General features: G+C 41.1%; 1 protein-coding gene across 2 annotated transcripts in view; it reads right to left on the bottom strand.

Annotated features, from left to right (window-relative positions):
• SSH3 (slingshot protein phosphatase 3) overlaps window positions 1-14510 on the bottom strand; it is a 33837-nt gene extending 19327 nt beyond the window's left edge. For both annotated transcript variants that reach the window (XM_070727714.1, XM_070727724.1), the window contains exons 1-4: window positions 14206-14510; window positions 9202-9239; window positions 5172-5361; window positions 1833-1951 (exon numbers count right to left, since the gene is read on the bottom strand). In XM_070727714.1, the coding sequence (XP_070583815.1) occupies window positions 1833-1951; window positions 5172-5361; window positions 9202-9239; window positions 14206-14271 (413 nt within the window). In that variant the 5' untranslated portion in view covers window positions 14272-14510. The remainder of the gene's footprint in view (window positions 1-1832; window positions 1952-5171; window positions 5362-9201; window positions 9240-14205) is intronic.
• Window positions 14511-18152: the final 3642 nt, after the last annotated feature.

Raw genomic sequence — 18152 nt, 5'->3', positions numbered from 1 at the left:
CTTTGGAAAAACAATAGAAAGATTTTTTTAAAAAAAAACTCTACAAACTGCCAAACTGGTTTGACCAGGGAATAAAATGTACATAGCAAGCTACAAATACATGAGGCATGGAACAACTGCAAAAGGAAGGTACCAGTAGTTCTAACGAAGATTTTTCTATGTAACTATTTTTATGAAGAGAACATAGGGATAAATGAACTGGAGCACAGATGCATTTGTTTACTTCTAATAATAGCACCAAATTCCAAGTATGACTCCTAGTTGTTTACCCAAAACAGTAAAACACAAAATCAATAAAAGAATTAAACCGCATTACAATAAATATCCCCTAGCACCCCTTCACAATGGTGATAATTACAATTACCTATTGAAATCTCTGTGGAATGGTAATGCTCCTAAATTACATCTGGTGACTGCCAATTGAACCCCTAGGGGAGGGTACTCCCGGAAGAAGGGTCTGCAACAGAGTAACTTTACTCCAAGTTTCCCTCAATAACCTCCTGTACACAGGGGGCCTTCCTTAGGATGTACAATCAGGCTAGGTCAGTTGTAGATTGAAGCCCTGATTCTATAGATATCTAGAATTCAACCCACCTAGTCCTCTGGAAAAGTACCATGGTGTTCTATGGCCACAATGGCTTTCACTTCACTTCCCAGGGAACTGTTTTATATCAATTCACATTTTAGTTTCTGCTTAGTTTTCAGAGGCAGCCCCAAGTAAAGTACATTGCAGTCCCTTAATTTATGTTCCATGTATCGATGCACATTGTTAAATTTGGCTTTTGAATATGATTTAAAGTAAACAAGAATATTCTCTCTTTTTCTTCCATTTTCTGACAAATCATTATTTAGAAAGTGGAATTTATGTGGCATGACAGGCTAACAGGCTAAATTGGAACCAAACGGATGATTTGCAGTAACTAACTAATAAAAAAATTAAGCACCAGGATTAGTTAATTGAGTAATTGAGCAGGTATTATTTATTAGATTATTTATTGGATTTGTATGCTGCCCCTCTCCGGAGGTATTTATTTATTGATTGATTGATTGATTGATTGATTGATTGGATTTGTATGCCGCCCCTCTCTAGAGACTCGGGGCGGCTAACAGCAACAATAAAGCAGTGTACAATAGTAGTCTGATGTTAGAAACAATTAAAAACCCATTAATATAAAAAACCAAACATACATACATACATACCATGCACAGAATTGTAAAGGCCTAGGGAGAAGAGGGTCTCAATTCCCCCATGCCTGACGGCAGAGGTGGGTTTTAAGCAGCTTCCGAAAGGCAAGGAGGGTGGGGGCAATTCTAATCTTTGGGGGGAGTTGGTTCCAGAGGGCCGAACCGCCACAGAGAAGGCTCTTCCCCTGGGTCCCGCCAAGCGACATTCTTTCGTTGACGGGACCCGGAGAAGATCCACTCTGTGGGACCTAACTGGTCGCTGGGATTTGTGCAGCAGAAGGCGGTCCCTGAGATAATCTGGTCCAGTGCCATGAAGGGCTTTATAGGTCATAACCAACACTTTGAATTGTGATCGGAAACTGATCGGCAACCAATGCAGACTGCGGAGTGTTAGTGTAACATGGGCATATTTGGGTATGGTTAATAGGGTCAAATAAATTTTGCTTTCCAGAACATTTTCTGTCATTACCGGCCATTACTGAAAAACCTATAAAAGGACCTCATATTAACCAATTAACAGACTTGGAAGGGACCTTATAGGTCATCTAGTCCAAGTGTGAGGTGTGAAACCCGGCCATTCTATCTACAGTATTTCTCAGTATAATACCTCTCGTTTTCCTGAGGTCACCCTACCCTTGCCACCTCACCTTTCATCAGGGAAGTCCACCCCCAAAAGCACCATCTCACTCTTGCTCTCCCTCTCTGTTGCTGAGACCACCAGCAAGTATCGGATTCTATGAGCTCGTGCCGACTCCAGTCTCACAGCCTGCAAGGAAGAAAACATCCTAGTCTTGCATGTTCCCACTTACATATATACATCAAAACAATCCCCAACATGAAAATGTCCAGTGCTGCCCACAGATCCAGAAGGGTTTTGTTCAGAAGCAAATGGAAGCTGTTAGGAGCCTTGAGTCTTGACCACACTTCATGTATATGCTTACATTAAAACTAATATGATTTATACTAAATCATGGTTAGCAACACATATGTATAGAATCTAACTAGTCCTAGAAGAAGATGAAAGACCCTTCTTGGCAGCTGTTGCCTCAAGTCCCAATAGTAGAACTTCAGCAATGATTTTACATATCTAAGAAAAAAAGCACGTTTGCAAGTAAGTTGAAGTATTGCATTTGGTGTTTATAAACTAATTTCCAAAAAGTATAAATATTATCTGTAAAAATCATGCTGCATCAAGATTTAAATTTAAAAAGTCAGACTATGCTATAGAACTATAGAAGCATTGTAATTCATCTTAGTTTTCAACCTTAAGAATTTTTATTGGTTTTTTTCCTAAGTTAAGATGCCTGGAATTTTAATGTACAGTGTACCTCTACTTAAGAACGTCTCTACTTACGAACCTTTCTAGATAAGAACTGAGTGGTTCAAGATTTTTTTGCCTCTTCTCAAGAACCATTTTCCACTTACAAACCCGAGCCTCCGAAACTGTAACTGGAAAAGGCAGAGAGAAGCCTCTGTGGGGCCTCTCTAGGAATCTCCTGGGAGGAAACAGGGCCAGAAAAGGCAGGGAGAAGCCTCTGTGGGGGCTCTCTAGGAATCTCCTAGGAGGAAACAGGGCCAGAAAAGTTGGGGAGAAGCCTCCGTGATACCTGTCTAGGAATCTTCTGAGAGGAAATAGGGCCTCCACCCGCCCTGTGGTTTCCCCAATCGTATGCATTATTTGCTTTTACATTGATTTCTATGGGAAAAATTGCTTCTTCTTACAAACGTTTCTACTTAAAAGTTTGGTCACGGAACGAATTAAGTTCATAAGTAGAGGTACCACTGTACATTCATATACTGTATCGACTGTATATTCCCAAGCTAATTTTTACATTTTACCCTCATTTTCGACTGATTCCTTAATAGCCTTCTATGGCTAAGCTTATAAAATGATGAATATCTGCAAAACATTTAATAATATTACTAGTTCAATGGCTTATTTTAATTGTTAATTGCAGATAGACAAGGAAAGGTCTGTCAACTCCTAAGAGGTATTATTTAAATTTCTAAATACTATTTATTACTGTATTTTATACTTATCTCTCCAGTCTGGCTATTGATATCTTGTGTGAATATTGATATTCAGGAAAAAAAAAATCACACTGTGCAATTCTTCCTGGCCACATTTCAAAAATGAGTATAGACAAGGTCTATTTAGGCATGGTGTCAGAAGTCTTAGGGGATGAAATGGGTCCCTTAAGTATGTACATCTTCAAAAAACAAACACAAAAATGAAGGTTTTAAAGTCCCCTTTGGGGAATCACTACCCACGTAGTATGAAGTGTGATTCCAGCTTTGATTTTACAAATCCTTTGCTGACGGGTTCTACATAGCAGCTGACATGGAAAACCAGCAGCTTTTGCAAAGATTCTTAAGCTAAGTTTGGACAAAAACCTTGGGGCTCCTAAACAGAGAACCTCCCAACCGATGTTCATTCATATTTTGATGCATTTTTCACTAGGCAAGGGAAAGATCAGCAATAGAGAACCAACTGGTGTTCAGAGTAATAATTTGTCCACTATAATTTTTCCCCTAACCAAATAACCCCTGGCAAGCTTCCAAAAGGAGTCAGGGTCTATCAGAATGCAACTTGATAGCCACTGCCTGAAAGAAATTGTTCCTGATGCTTAGAGGCTGACTCATTCTCTAGGAAGAAGAAGAAAAACTAAAGTTATTTAAGCCCATCTGGAAATCTCCCAGCAGAGGCCTCAGAGACAAAACTTGGATCGGGATCAGCAGAGACGCCAGCTCTGGCTGCCCGCCCAAGAGACGAAGAGCCCCACAGGCCATAAATGGGGAAGTGGCTGAGCTCCTGGCTGAATGTCTGAAATCCAAATTCCAAAAGGGAAGACATTCTTCCCCACCCTACCCGAAGGACAATGAGCCCCCGAAGAGAGAGTCCCAGAAGGTGGATAGGGCTGAGTTCATTTTCTCACAAGACTGCCAAGTAGCATCAGTTCTGGTTTTGCAGCACAACAGGAGATAGGAAAAAAGCAGGCTATTTCAGGTCATGAGCAAGTAGTAATATGAAGAAAGAAGCAACTTGGAAACTCTGAATCAGCTTGGGAAGCAATCTGGGTTCTCCAGAATTTCTCTTGAGGGAATAAAGTTGTGTCTCTTGCAATCTGCAGGAGACAACTTGCATGATGGAGTGGGGTAGGGAGGGGAGAGGAGAGGAGGAGGGAGAGAGTACAACAGAGAACATGAGGACAAAACTCTTCTGTATTTCCTAAGCAGAGTTAATTGCAGCCACCTTGAAGGTGCATTTAGTTACAGTATATGAAACCTCATCGGCAATTTAAGTATATGGTTCAGGTGCATTAGGGAAAATCAGTATCTTATAAAAAACAAAAAATATATCTGCAGAACAAAGCAGCGCCTTTTATTACTAATTGCTGTATTAGCCAACATGTTAAAGATCAGAGAAATGTTTTCACAGAGAAAAGCAGAGCATCCTTCCTGGATATTAAAGGGGGCACAGCAGGAAAGGAACCTTTTTGTTCCTTAAACAAGATTTATTTATTTATTTGTTGGATTTAGGTCAGGGCTTATTGGCTCCCTAGTTTAGTTTGATTGGCCAAGTGATCTGATATGCCAGGAATGCTAGATCTTAAGTAATCAGACAGCAAAATGGGGAATTGGAATCAGAAACATCATGTAGTATCATCTCCTGACCCCCAAAACTTTACTCTTAGACTTTCCACTATTGAGGTTAGTAAGGGGCGTGCATAAGTGCACAGCGTGCCTTCCATCCCCTGTCCTTACTGTTTCTTTATTTTTACTGTTCGCATGTATTTGAATATTTAGACATTTACTTGTAATTTTAATATTGTTGATAAAATAAACAAATAAATATAAAGTTGCAGAAAGAAATGCGGGAAGATATTAGCTGACTTCAGGTTTCCTGAGACTCAAGTAGCAAGGCCTTTCCGATCTCTACTTTTCGCTGTTGTTTGCGTCCCTTCTTCCGTCACTAACACTCTTACCAGCTGGATGGTGTCTTCCGGCCTCAGCAGCCCCACCATTTGCTGCAAGTGCAATTCTTGCTGCCCAGCAATAGCGTCTTCATTTTTAGGGGTTTGGTCTTGGGGAGATGCTGGACCCTCCTGAACTGCCTCCAACTTGTCTTCTTCTGGCAGGAGTAGAGCAGCTCCCTTGACCATGACAAAGCTTTGGCTGAAGAAGAAGAGGTGATTAAAAAAGGGAACTCATGTTGAAGGACCTACTTAGGCTGTGCGCTAGTTGGAGAATGGGGAGAATGGCTGCTTCGGGGAGAGGGGAAGTTTAGAAATGTAAAAAAAAGCGGAGGGGAGGGGAGGAAGGAAGGAAGGCCTGAAATAGCCACCAGCTAATTCGCAAAGGACCAAGCCGGGCATACCTTTCAGCAGTGGGTTGAACAAAATAGTGAAGGTCAACTGGCATGGCAGAATGCAGGACAATGAGGGCGACTGAACTGGGTCTTTCTTAGATTTCTGGAGTGGGAAGAGAGGAGGGCAACTGGTTTGCTCTATCTATCTATCTATCTATCTATCTATCTATCTATCTATCTATCATCTATCTATCTTCCTTATCTATCTCTCTATCTCTCTTTCTTTCCATCCATCCATCCACCCACCCACCCACCCACCCACCCACCCACCTCATCTATCTATCCATCCATCCATCCATCCATCCATCCATCCATCCATCCATCCACCCATCTACCTATCTGGATTTCTAGGCCGTACTTCTCCAAACAGACTCAGGGCGGCTTTCAGCATATAAAAACAATACAAATATAGAATTATGAAATTATGAAATCCAGCCATAAAAACTAACCTTAAAAACCCAAACTTAAAACCATTCAACCCTCTTCATCCAAATCACAGTCATACTGTCGGCCGGAGCAGAATGTCAATACTCAATGGCCCCAAGCGTGCCGGCAAAGGTGGGTTTTAAAAAACTTTTGAAAGGTCAGAAGTGGGGGTAGTGCGAATATCTCGTGGGAGTTGGTTCCAAAGGACCGGAGCCGCCGCAGAGAAGGCCCTTCTCCTAGGCCCCACCAGGTGGCATTGCTTGGCTGACGGGACCTGGAGAAGGTCGACTCTGTGGCATCTGAGCAGCCGCTGGAATGCATGAGGCAGGAGACGGTCCCATAGGTAAACTGGTCCTAAGCCGTGTAGGGCTTTGATATGCCATTAGAACTTCTTGGGTGCTTGGTGCTTCCCTGGCATGGCACCATTTTGCTGCATTGTGAAGGCTTCTCAGAACAGACAGGAGGCTGCTTTTTAAGGTGTTCAACGCTTCCTGGGATGTGGCACCTTTTCACTGCACTGCTGGGCCAGGCTACAGCTGCTGAGGCTTCCAGAGGTTGTTGCGGCTTCTTTTCCAGTCCTCCCTGCACTTGCACCACAGCGCAGTGCCCCCAAATCCTGCACGGCCTATGCTCAACCTCCCAGGGTCTCCCACACACACCTGAGGCACCCCTGCGCTTCTTACCTGGGACTTTATCTGCTTAACAACCTGCCATTCTCACTTAACAATGGCAGCCAGGAATGCCAGGATTTTGATCCCAAAGCAAAATAATTACATGATGCCTCGTTTAATGACTGCTTCATTTAGCAACCAAAAAGTTTGCGCCAATTATAATCAGATGTCAAGGGCTGCCTCTAATCAGTCAGCTATTTGTACAGAGGAAAAATGAATAAAAACTCTGCTGGCTTGAAACGTTAACCTCCGTCATCAAGAATTTAAAAGAACAGTTGGTTTTGAAATTAAAAGAAAGGCAAAACAAAAAACAAATAGTTTTCCTTCTAAGAAATATATTAAAAAGTCCAAACATAATTAATAATGAAGGCTGAAGGAACCATATTAAATACCTGTGTATTGTTTAGTTTTAGATTTTATTGTTTGACATTTCTTAAAAGTTATCCAAGGGGTTAAGGTACAAACCACCCTCACTTTGGAGCACTTATATTTCTATAAAATTGTGTGGGGAAAGGCAAATAAGGGAAAAGGACTAAAGGGCTTCCTACAGTGACACACAGGAACGTGGGCAACTATGCCTCTACATCTTTTTAAAAGCAGAGCAATTTGGAAACAAAATTTAGAATCAAGAAGCAACATTAGTCTAAATGGTTTTATTTTTTCACTGATCAACAAATCCTGCATGAAAAATAGTCTATTTGAAAAATAGTAAATATTGCTGGGGGGGCGGGGGGCGGGATAATTCCATTCTATTTTGATTAAGGACCTTTCTGATACCAATAGAAATTAAATATATATTTTCATATAAATAAATTGAGAGGATAGCTTATCTTATTTTCTATACTTATCTCTAAGAATTGTATTTTACAGTATATGTTTCAGTAATCAGTATGAAACTATCATACTTCTGCAGTGCAGAGGGAAGAATTTTCCCTACGAGAAAGATCTTTAGCATGGATCTTATAAAGAGCAACCTTCCTATAAAACCTTTTCTTGGCCACATGTTGTGTACAATTCTTTTAAGACCTAGTTTTATTACGAAGAAGAAAGGCAAGGGAGCAAGCGTACTACATTCAAGGCACTAATCTCCAGCATTATCTTTATACCCAAAAGTTTCTTAGCTCCATAAATACTTTAGAAAAATATGGGTGAGTGGTGCCCAGTCTCTCTTTGACAGTCTGTTATCTACCCTGAAAAAGAATCAGATAGTATGGAAAGGTATAGCATATTAGGGAAATACGATGTGGAAATGGCATAGTGTTTTGATAAATGAGTGCTAGTTTGTACATATGATCAACCAACCAATAAATAAATATGGTTTATGGTTATGTATACATGGCAGCCATTTTATGAATAGGCAAGTATGTCCCTAGCAGCCATTTTGTCACAATGCCCATTATATGCTCTTAAATATTCAACTGATCATCAGTCCAAAAAAAGGGGGAAGCCTTTTATAATATTGCATTCCTGATTGGGGGGGAAATGACTTGGCTCCAATATTCTTATAATCAGAATTTGGACTTTTAATTCCCTAAATGCTATTTGTCTGTACCAAATTGGATATACCCTTTCCACAGCAATTTGAAACAATCTGTTCTATTTTTAAAAAAACCTCAGATGGTTGCACATTCTTCCAATATTGCTTTTTTTAGTGCTGGTGTATTCCTGACAAAGAATAGCAAAATTACTCAGTTCCTAAACAAGCATTTCAGGAACATTCATGCAGTATTTGCATATTTCTTCATTTCTTTACCATGCAACATACCCTGTTTCCCCGAAAATAAGACAGCGTCTTATATTAATTTTTGCTCCCAAAGATGTGCTACATCTTATTTTCAGGGGGTGTCTTATTTTTTTTTCAATGAAGAAGAATTCACATTTATTGCTGAACAAAAAAAAGTGAACATTTATTATATACTGTACAGTAGTTGTCATCACAAACCAGCATAACCAGACAACCTGTGAATCCTATCAAGAATTTCTTACTACTACCGTACCATTATTTCCATGTACAACAATTATACTTTCTTCAAATATATGTTATATATGTTCTGTTCGGGAGTGCTGCGAAACGAAACGTCTCCTAGTCTTACTTTCGGGGGATGCCTTATATTAGGCAATTCTACGAAACCTCTCCTATGTCTTACTTTCAGGGGTGACTTATTTTGGGGGAAACAGGGTAATAATTGAAATCATTCTTTAAAATTTCAAAAATAACCCATCTATCTCCATCCTCTAAGGCAGTGTTTCCCAACCTTGGCAACTTGGAGATACTTGGACTTCAACTCCCAGAATACCCCAGCCAGCAAATGCTGGCTGGGGTATTCTGGGAGTTGAAGTCCAAATATCTCCAAGTTGCCAAAGTTAGGAAACACTGCTCTAAGGCTATGTGTGTGTTTTGATTTTTCATAGCCCATTCAACTGTTGCTCATTGGAGGCATCACCGTTAAATTTTTAGGATTAAAAAAAGTGTGAAAATTTTCAAAAGCAGGGCCTGGAAACCTATAGGTAATCTATAAATAAAGAATATTAGGAACGATGACTACTTACCGTCGCTGCAACTGTCTTCTTCTAGAAACATCTTCATCCTGCAAGGAATTTCCATAGTTATTAGCATTTATCTCCCGGTTACATTGCTTGCTGTTAAAAGAAGTGCTCACTTACCACATCTAATATCAATATATCTCATTTAGTTCCTTTCTCCCAAAACTTTTCAGAGGCTGTGGCAGATCTCCCTAGAAGCTCTGAATTCTAATCCAAGAACCACAGGAGTCACAAGAGGTTGACTTTCAATTAAAACTTTAGTAAGTCTCTTGATCTAGAATGCAGGACATAGAAACATAGAAGACTGACGGCAGAAAAAGACCTCATGGTCCATCTAGTCTGCCCTTATACTATTTCCTGTATTTTATCTTACAATGGATATTTGTTTATCCCAGGCATGTTTAAATTCAGTTACTGTGGATTTACCAACCACGTCTGCTGGACGTTTGTTCCAAGGATCTACTACTCTTTCAGTGAAATAATATTTTCTCACGTTGCTTTTGATCTTTCTCCCAACTAACTTCAGATTGTGTTAGTTGGGGGAAATGACATGACTTAAACCCTAACATAAACTAACACACAATAAATAAACACAGCACAATTAAACAATTAACTCTGCAGACTCATAACAAGCCATTCTTCATATATAACTGGAATGGTAAGCTCACATTTGCCAGAATCAAAGGCTATTCAACACTGTTGTTTAGGTGCTTAAATCAAGGGTCAACGCTGAATAGGCATAACTGATAGGATTTATCCCTTGTAGTGGTCTGAGGAGAATTTCCTTTGTACCAAGAAAACAATGTCCAATCCAAACATGTGGAGTCATCCAGCAACTATTTCTGCCATTGGCTTTGGCATGAGAAAACTTGGCATGACACAATGTTCCTATCATTAATACCTCTATGGCAAAAGCAGATGCTTTTGGGGACTGCTTTGTTCATCTAGAATCTTGAACATTCACAAGATTTCCATAGCAGAACTCCGGGCCCACATAGCTTGTCTCTTCGATCATTTGCTGTGCTTGTTCCACTAGACATGGAGGAAGGAAAGAAGGAAGGAGGCATGTTGGCTATGGCAGCAACAAATGCCAAACCCTGGGAAATCTTGCTGAGCATTTCTCTCCTGCCGCATACCTCCCAGAGACCAATAAGATCACACAGGGTTGACCTCCTCCAGGTTCCGTTGACTAAGAAATGCAGGTTGGCAGGGCCGAAGGGAAGGGCCTTCTCTGTGGCTGCCCCAGCTCTATGGAACCAACTCTCCCCCTGATGTCCATACTGCTCCCATCCTACTTGCCTTCCGAAAGACTGGCTTTGCTGGCAGGCCTGGGGGCCATCTGTCATGGCCAAATTGTACTGAATGGTATGCATGTGTGTTGCACGGACTGTTTAAGTTGGAGTTTTTAAACTGGGGTTATAGTTTTAGATTTATATTTGACTTCTCTTTATTGTATATTTATATTGTTTTAAGCCGCCCTGAGTCTTGGCATGGAAGTCGAATAAAATAAATAGAAACATAGAAATATAGAAGATTGATGGCAGAAAAAGACCTCATGGTCCATCTAGTCTGTCCTTATACTATTTCGTGTATTTTATCTTAGGATGGATATATGTTTATCCCAAGCATGTTTAAATTCAGTTACCAACCACGTCTGCTGGAAGTTTCTTCCAAGGATCTACTACTCTTTCAGTAAAATAATATTTTCTCATGTTGCTTTTTATATTTTCCCCAACTGCACTGCACAAATAAATAAAATAAATATTTCACAGCAACACCAGTATGTTCCCAATTTATGCTGCCATGAAAAGAGCTTGAAATATATTTTTTTAAAAGAACACCTTACACCCAAATGTCTCACTTTCCAATCAGTTCTACCCTTTCATGACACAGAGACAGATCCATGGGATATTTCCAAGCTTTCTTCATTAAAGAAATACTGAGAATTTGAAGTAGCCATTTGTATGTGTGATGCTTTAAATCCAGCTCATTTTATGGTAAATCAATATGGAAACCCCGCCCCCACCCCCCCCAAAAAAAACCCTATGCATTGAAAATAAGAAACTATTTCTTTGAAGGACAGCACACATTTTAAAGTAAATATAAAAAGACATTTCAAAGGATTGTTTTCCTATCTTGAAATTCTCTCTCGGTCATTAAAAGGAAAGAAGGAGGATGGTTAAATTTCAGTTCAGAACACAAAGCTGCTTTACTATTCATTTTTTGCTTTGGGAAGCAAATAAGGGCCAATTTTATAGAAATTTCATAGCCTTCATAGCTTTGCTAATTCTTAATCTGTATCAATGGCTGGAACACATACTCTTTCGTGAAGTTGCAGGCCAAGGTTCCTCCATTCCAGTAACGAGTATTAGCAGTATCCAGTATTCCCCAGTAAGTTGCATGATGTAACAGACAGAAGTTACCCTTTAGAATTCTAGTAACACTTTCTTCAAATCAAAACTATTGCATATTTATTATTTTTGCAATGTCTACAACAGTCCTACATACAATCATTGCAGAGTTTGAATGGCTTACCTATTTTAAATGCCCAAAGCTAGGCAATAAAATTCCAGCTATGTGACATTACTGGTGCAAAAAACTTTCTGGCTCATACTCCTAATGCTATTTGTAGTTCTCATTATTCTCTACCAGCCAAAAATGTTGTTGCTCTATGAAGTCAAATGCTTCCAATTACATAGTGTAAGACCTGCATTTAACAACCTTCTTGGTTTGTAAATAGAAAAAGCAAATAAAGCACCAGATACGCCCCAATATCTGGCCGATGCTGTATAACTGTCCTAGCAGGCCCCAAGTTGTATACTTTTTCTTTCTGTGCCATAGCTTCATAAAAGCAGGAATTCTTGCAAATATTTGGAAATAGACACGCAAACACCAGCTGGGCACTGTTCCCTTGCTTATCTCTCGTCTCCTTTTCAGGATTCCTAGACTGGCTTTGAATTCCAGGTCTTGCATAATCTTATCCATGTGCTTCCTATTTTGTTGGCAATTTCCTGTGACATTTCTAAGCACCAGGGAGAAACAGCAAACAAGCAGCAATTGTGCCACTTCTTAATTGCCAGTTCTTTGCACAATGTCTAATTACACTTTGAAACGCAAGATCATCCCACAGACTGCCAGGCTCGAGATGTGAGCTCAGGCACAGGTGCTCTGGTGCAAGAAGTCCATCATTGGTATAATGGACTGGAAAGTCTTCCTCTTTATGGATATTATGCAAGAGATAGTTCTGCAGTACTCCTTGGTCTCTGACGTTGCAATCTATCAGGAGCTGACAGGAAGTAGTATGTTGTGAAACTTACTGACAAGCAGATATTTGTGCCTACTTCTCCCACAGAAACTTGGGCTGTTGAAAACTGATTAGAGAAAATAGTACAGTAATGGGAATGCAAGGAAAGGCCACAATTTGACAAGTTTCCTAAACTGCTTCCATACAAGGACAGGATAGAAATGCAGCAGTTTAGGAAGAAGGGAAATCACTTTTCAACAAACCCTTATAGCCTGTTGGAAAAGAAATTTATGGACACGTCATAAAATTGTATTTTTGCAGCTAAATCACTTCCTTGTTTTTGTTTTGACCCCTGCAATCAAGAGGAGTGGAGCCTAAATCAACTGGCTTCCAGCAGCTGGACTGCTCAGGAGGCTTCATAGCTTCTGAGCACCCAGTGCAAGGCAGAAGCCAAGGCTACCCCCTTCAGCACATGTCGAGACAGTGGCCCCTGTGCATTGGATCAACCAGAATAACTCCCAGCCCTCTAATTCTGTAGACACGGGTGGCACAGATCTTTTCCAATATTATTTTTAACATTTTAAGAGTTTAACTTTTAAAGTTAAAGAAACTAAAGCTGTAGCAAAAATAAATAAAGAAATAAATAACCTTTTGCCACTTTTTTGGCAATTATAAAAGAAAATGTGGAGGGGTATGCCCAGATACACCTGCATTTCACCAATTCTTCGCGAGCTGTACTGGCTTCTCTTCGATTTCCGGTCACAATTCAAGGTGTTGGTTATTACCTTTAAAGCCCTACATGACTCAGGGCCAGAGTATCTTCGAGACTGCCCTCTACCACATACCTCCCAGCAACTAACTAGATCCCACAGGGTTGGTCTTCTTCAAGTCCTGTCAGCTAAACAGTGTCGGCTGGCGGGTAGGGCCTTCTCTGTGGTTGCTCCAACTCTCTGGAATCAGCTACCTCCTGAGATCCCCACCTTACTGGCCTTCTGGAAAACCGTAAAGACTTGGCTTTTCTGACAGCCCTGGGGCCATTGACCGGGGGGGGGGGGTTTCTAGCGAGGTTAGCCCATGAATGTATGGCTGGCTACAATTATTTTAAATTGTACTGTTTTTTATATTGATCCATATTTATTTTACTGAATCCCTAGGGAGTTGGGCGGCACAGACATAGAGATAGGTAGGTAGGTAGATAGATAATTGATTGATTGATTGCATCTATCTTCCATACTGCAAGTGGGAGAATTGGATACACAGGGAGCCAGAAGAGACTTTGCCTAGAACCTGGCAAAGCTCCCCCTTCTCCAGCACAGCTGCTTCTCTACATGCACAGTACCAGAGAGAGAGAGAGAGAGAGAGAAAGAGGCCTGCTAAAATCAGATACTCTCCCCCTTGACCCTTCCGATTTTGTTTTCCCTGCCCTTTTTCCAAGAACTGCCCTTAAGGGAAACTGCAAGTACACGTTTTTTCTTCCCTTCCACGAACAAGATGGTGAACTCTTGAGGCCACTCTCTGCAAAAACCACTGCTCACGCTTTGCACTGACCCCTAAGACCGACGGAAGCCAAATACATTCAGGGAAAGTGCCCCAGGTGTCTAGACATCCTCGCTCGCCCATCTCAGAAAGGAGGGACGGGGGATAGGACCGTGAACGTCCTGGAAAGAGGGTCGGATCAGAAGGGAATGTATGGCTGCATCGTCTTCGACAGTCCTGTCCAGCTTGAAAGGCAACGGGGCAGATTTTTTTTGGAGGGGGGGGCTCACCTTGCAGCCGGTGGGGGTCGAGTGACCACTCCCGGATGGGGACCGACATACGGTAACCAGCGCCATGCGCGGACGAACTCCTGCGCTTTTCCTCCGCTTCGGCAGAGACGGAGACGGTGCCACTCGGAGCCAGCGCAACGCCGCCGCCGCCGCAAACTGTCTGCAGGAGGCGGGAGTAGCGGGCTACTCATCCACTCATCCCCCGGGGGTGGGAGCCTGCCGGCCGTAAACTTTCTGCTCCTTCGTCCAGCCCACTCCGACGGACAAGCGCCCGGATATCGTCTGCGCGAAGCAATACCGAGCCCGTCCTTTCGAAGGGTGGTTCTTAAAGGAACAGGCAGGCCCGAGTGGCGAAAGACCAGCGACCGGGGGAGGGGGGGAGGAGGAGGTGTCAATCCGAGGCAACTCCGGGAACTCGCTTCCCAAGCCCATCTCCTCTCTCCGCTGTCCCGTCCTCTTAATCTTGGGCCAGGGCTCAGTCCCGCCGGGCCCTTCATACTGTGGAAGAACTGGATAATAGAATTTAATTCTTTATTGGCCAAGTGTGATTGGACACACAAGGGATTTATATTGGTGCATATGTTCCCAGTGTACATAAAAGAAAATATAGATTTGTCAAGAATCATGAGGTACAAACACTTAATGATTGTCATAGGGGTCAAATAAGCAATGAAGAAACAATCAATATTAATATAAATCCTAAGGATACAAGCAACAAGTTACAGTCATACAGTCCTGACTGGGAGGAATGGGTGATAGGAATGATGAGAAAGAACTAGTAGAAATAGGGCAGTTAGTAAAAAGTTTGAGAGTCTTGAGGGAATTATTTGTTTAGTAGAATGATGGCATTCCATCTGAAGTAATGTAGGGTTTCCTGCCTAAGCAGGTGGTTGGACTAGAAGACCTCCAAGGTCCTTTCCAAACTCTGTTGTTGTTAACTGTAACTGCCAGGCTGGAAGGTCTTTCCAGCTGCCCTATGCCTGGGATACCTAGACTAGAGCTTTCTCCCATATACTTGGCCTTAGTCACAGGGCTCACATAAAGTGATCTTGCAGTGGGGTTTCCTATAAGTTCACCAGAACCATTATACAGTACTGGGCAAAATTTGCAGCTGATATAAGAGCAATCTTATTAACAGGCTACCATTTCTCCCCCCCCCCCCCCCCCACTGGTGGTATTGCTAAGGCTTTTGGTGTCTGAGGAAGAAAGCTACACTGTTCCTTTAATACGAAAAGTTCCCAATGTAAAGGTGAAGTGGTTGGGGCATGAGGTGGGGGAGCATTTATTCCTGCTCCCGGATTTTGACATTTTATCACTGGCACTTTATCCCATGCTTAAAATAGAGAGAGGTCTCTGGAGTCCGGCTTGTTAATAACTATAGCCATCTATGCCTTGTTGTGTTGTTCAGATTACTACTACAATGACTCAGCAGGTGATTTTTTAAAAAGTCTGAGGAGTAGTTTGGAAAAATACAGAAAGGCTCTCCCTACCCACCCACCCCTCCCAGCCAGTGAGACCACTGAATTCAGCTGCTGTTGCCGACTAGGATCTTCCTGAAATTCAGTAGGAAGGTTCAAACTTTCTCACAAGATTGTTTTTGTTAGTTTTAAATTGTTTAGATCAGTGTTTCCCAACCTTGGCAACTTGAAGAGATCTGGACTTCAACTCCCAGAATTCCCCAGCCAGTGAATGCTGGTTGGGGAATTCTGGGAGTTGAAGTCCAGATCTCTTCAAGTTGCCAAGGTTGGGAAAAATTGGTTTAGATTGTTTGTAAGGGGTTTTAATGTTACATCTATATTTTATTCTTTAGCTGTGAGCCATCCAGAGTCCCTTGGGAGTCGGGCAGCATACAAACCCAATAAATAAGATCCTAGTGAGCGACAAACAGTGGTGCTATTAGGACAGAACTCACAACTTTACCAGGAAATCTTCAAAGGCAGTAGGGCTGGTTTACCAGATTGATATAAAAGAGCACAAATGATTTGCAATAGATTTCTTCTATGATATGGTCAGAGTTGAAAATCACCACAAACACCAGTGAGTCACCAACAAATACTGATATGACATGTTGTGATCAAAGAAGTCAAATGCTGGAATTTTCAAGTCTTTTGGCAGTCATCTTGTCTGTCCCTTTACAACAGTCCCATGTTTCGATCTATAAGAGTTACCACAACAAATACTTTTAAGGCTCCAAGAGTTACATTTATTGTGATAAGCATATCACGAGCTGGTCATCACATCTAATTTTTGGGAGTACAGTATAGGGGTGGGTTTTTTTGTATTGTATAATGCATCAGTTCTGGAACATTTTGAAATAACTTGGCTTGCATGCTGACTTGATTTGAGTGTTTGGGGCAAATACTGTTTACTGGTGCTAGTGCCTAGCCAACCATGGGTGATCTCAAAAATAAGCAAGGTTGAACTTGGTTACTACTTCTTGGAAAGAAACATAGCAAAAATGCTGGAAACTGAAAAACATCCCAAAAGATGGCAGTAAGGTAAACACCTTTATATTGTTGCCCAAAAACCTACATGGAATAGTCCAGAGTTATTGGGAATTGAACTTGACTTGGAGATCATAACAATATTGAATTTTCTCTTATTTCTCTGGACATAGCTTGCTTGAACATGTGGGGAATGAGAGTAGAAAGTTTCATACAGTGTATCCTAGCTGCATCTGCACAGGGTTTTTGGTCAGAACACATACGATCTCCAGTTTTAATATTTGAACTCTGCTCCAATCCAGTCAGTTATTAAAAGTGACAACACACCTCATAACATAGTACTAACCTCTTAAAATTACTGAGGCAAAATAAAGCTACCTTCCATATAATGTACCAAGTAAGTATGATGACTAGAATAAGTGTTCTAAAAAAATTTGGATTGTCTGTGGATTGTCCATTTTTCAAAATATGCACCTCACGTATCTGAACAAAATCAGATGCCCTAGAACCTCTTCCATACTTTCTTGAATGAAAGAATATAGAGTAGAAAGTCTATACAAAATGAACACAAATAATTAATGGTTATTGCAATTTTAGTAATATTAGTATTTTTAAAAAACCTATTTGACAGGCTTATATCACATGGCCTCATAAAGCCAGCAAAATTTTGTCACGCAAATTACATTTCTGTGAATGACCAGTAGGGGAGACATGTTAGATAGGAAATTAAGAGTAACAAATTTGATTTTGTTCTGTATGTGTTACTGTGGTAGTAATGATACCAAGAGTTAACCCGTGTCAGATATGAGATTTCAGAATTCTAATTATTCACAGAATATAGTAATTTGTACTTCAAATTCCGTGAGCCAATAAACCATATATGGCACTCAAGAAGACGAAAGGAGAAAGGATTCAGGAAATACAGAAGCAGACCAAAATGAGCAAGGAAGCAAAAAGAAAAATGCAGTATGAGCAAATATCCGGAGAAAGAGGAACCTGACAAAAGAATGACTGAGGATGGAGGTTTAAGAGGGGGAAAGCATGGGAAATTAAGGCAAATAAATGTTTAACCCAAATATGAAACCATATTCTAGGGCAGCTTTCAATCTGTTGCTCCCTATATGTGCCTCCTGTCCTCCAATGAAGGCAGGTCACAATGGTGGCAGTCTGAATTAAGGGGACAGAAAAACAAAAATGCAGGAAAGCTGCTCAATAAACAGAGCGGCTAAAATAAATGTAATACATTAAGGTGTGTCCTGAAAAGCAATGCCCCAAGATAGAAGTGACCACTAAAATGGAAGAAAATGAAATTTGGAGGGGGGTGGGGAGAGGAGCTTGGTAAAACTCCTCGCAATCTCAGCGGTGTGTTGCTAATCCTTATTGTGGAAATTCTGCTATTTATTGCTTCCACCGTCACAGCAGCCTTGTAAGTAAAAGGAAGACGGGAGACTAAGAAGGCACATATGTTAAGCATTTTGTATAATAATTTAATCAGATATATTA

This window comes from Erythrolamprus reginae, chromosome 1, assembly GCF_031021105.1.
Source record: "Erythrolamprus reginae isolate rEryReg1 chromosome 1, rEryReg1.hap1, whole genome shotgun sequence".
NCBI classification, from domain to species: Eukaryota; Metazoa; Chordata; class Lepidosauria; order Squamata; family Dipsadidae; genus Erythrolamprus; species Erythrolamprus reginae.
The sequence above is the reverse complement of the archived record's forward strand: the minus strand, read 5'-3'. Positions and strand labels throughout refer to the sequence as shown.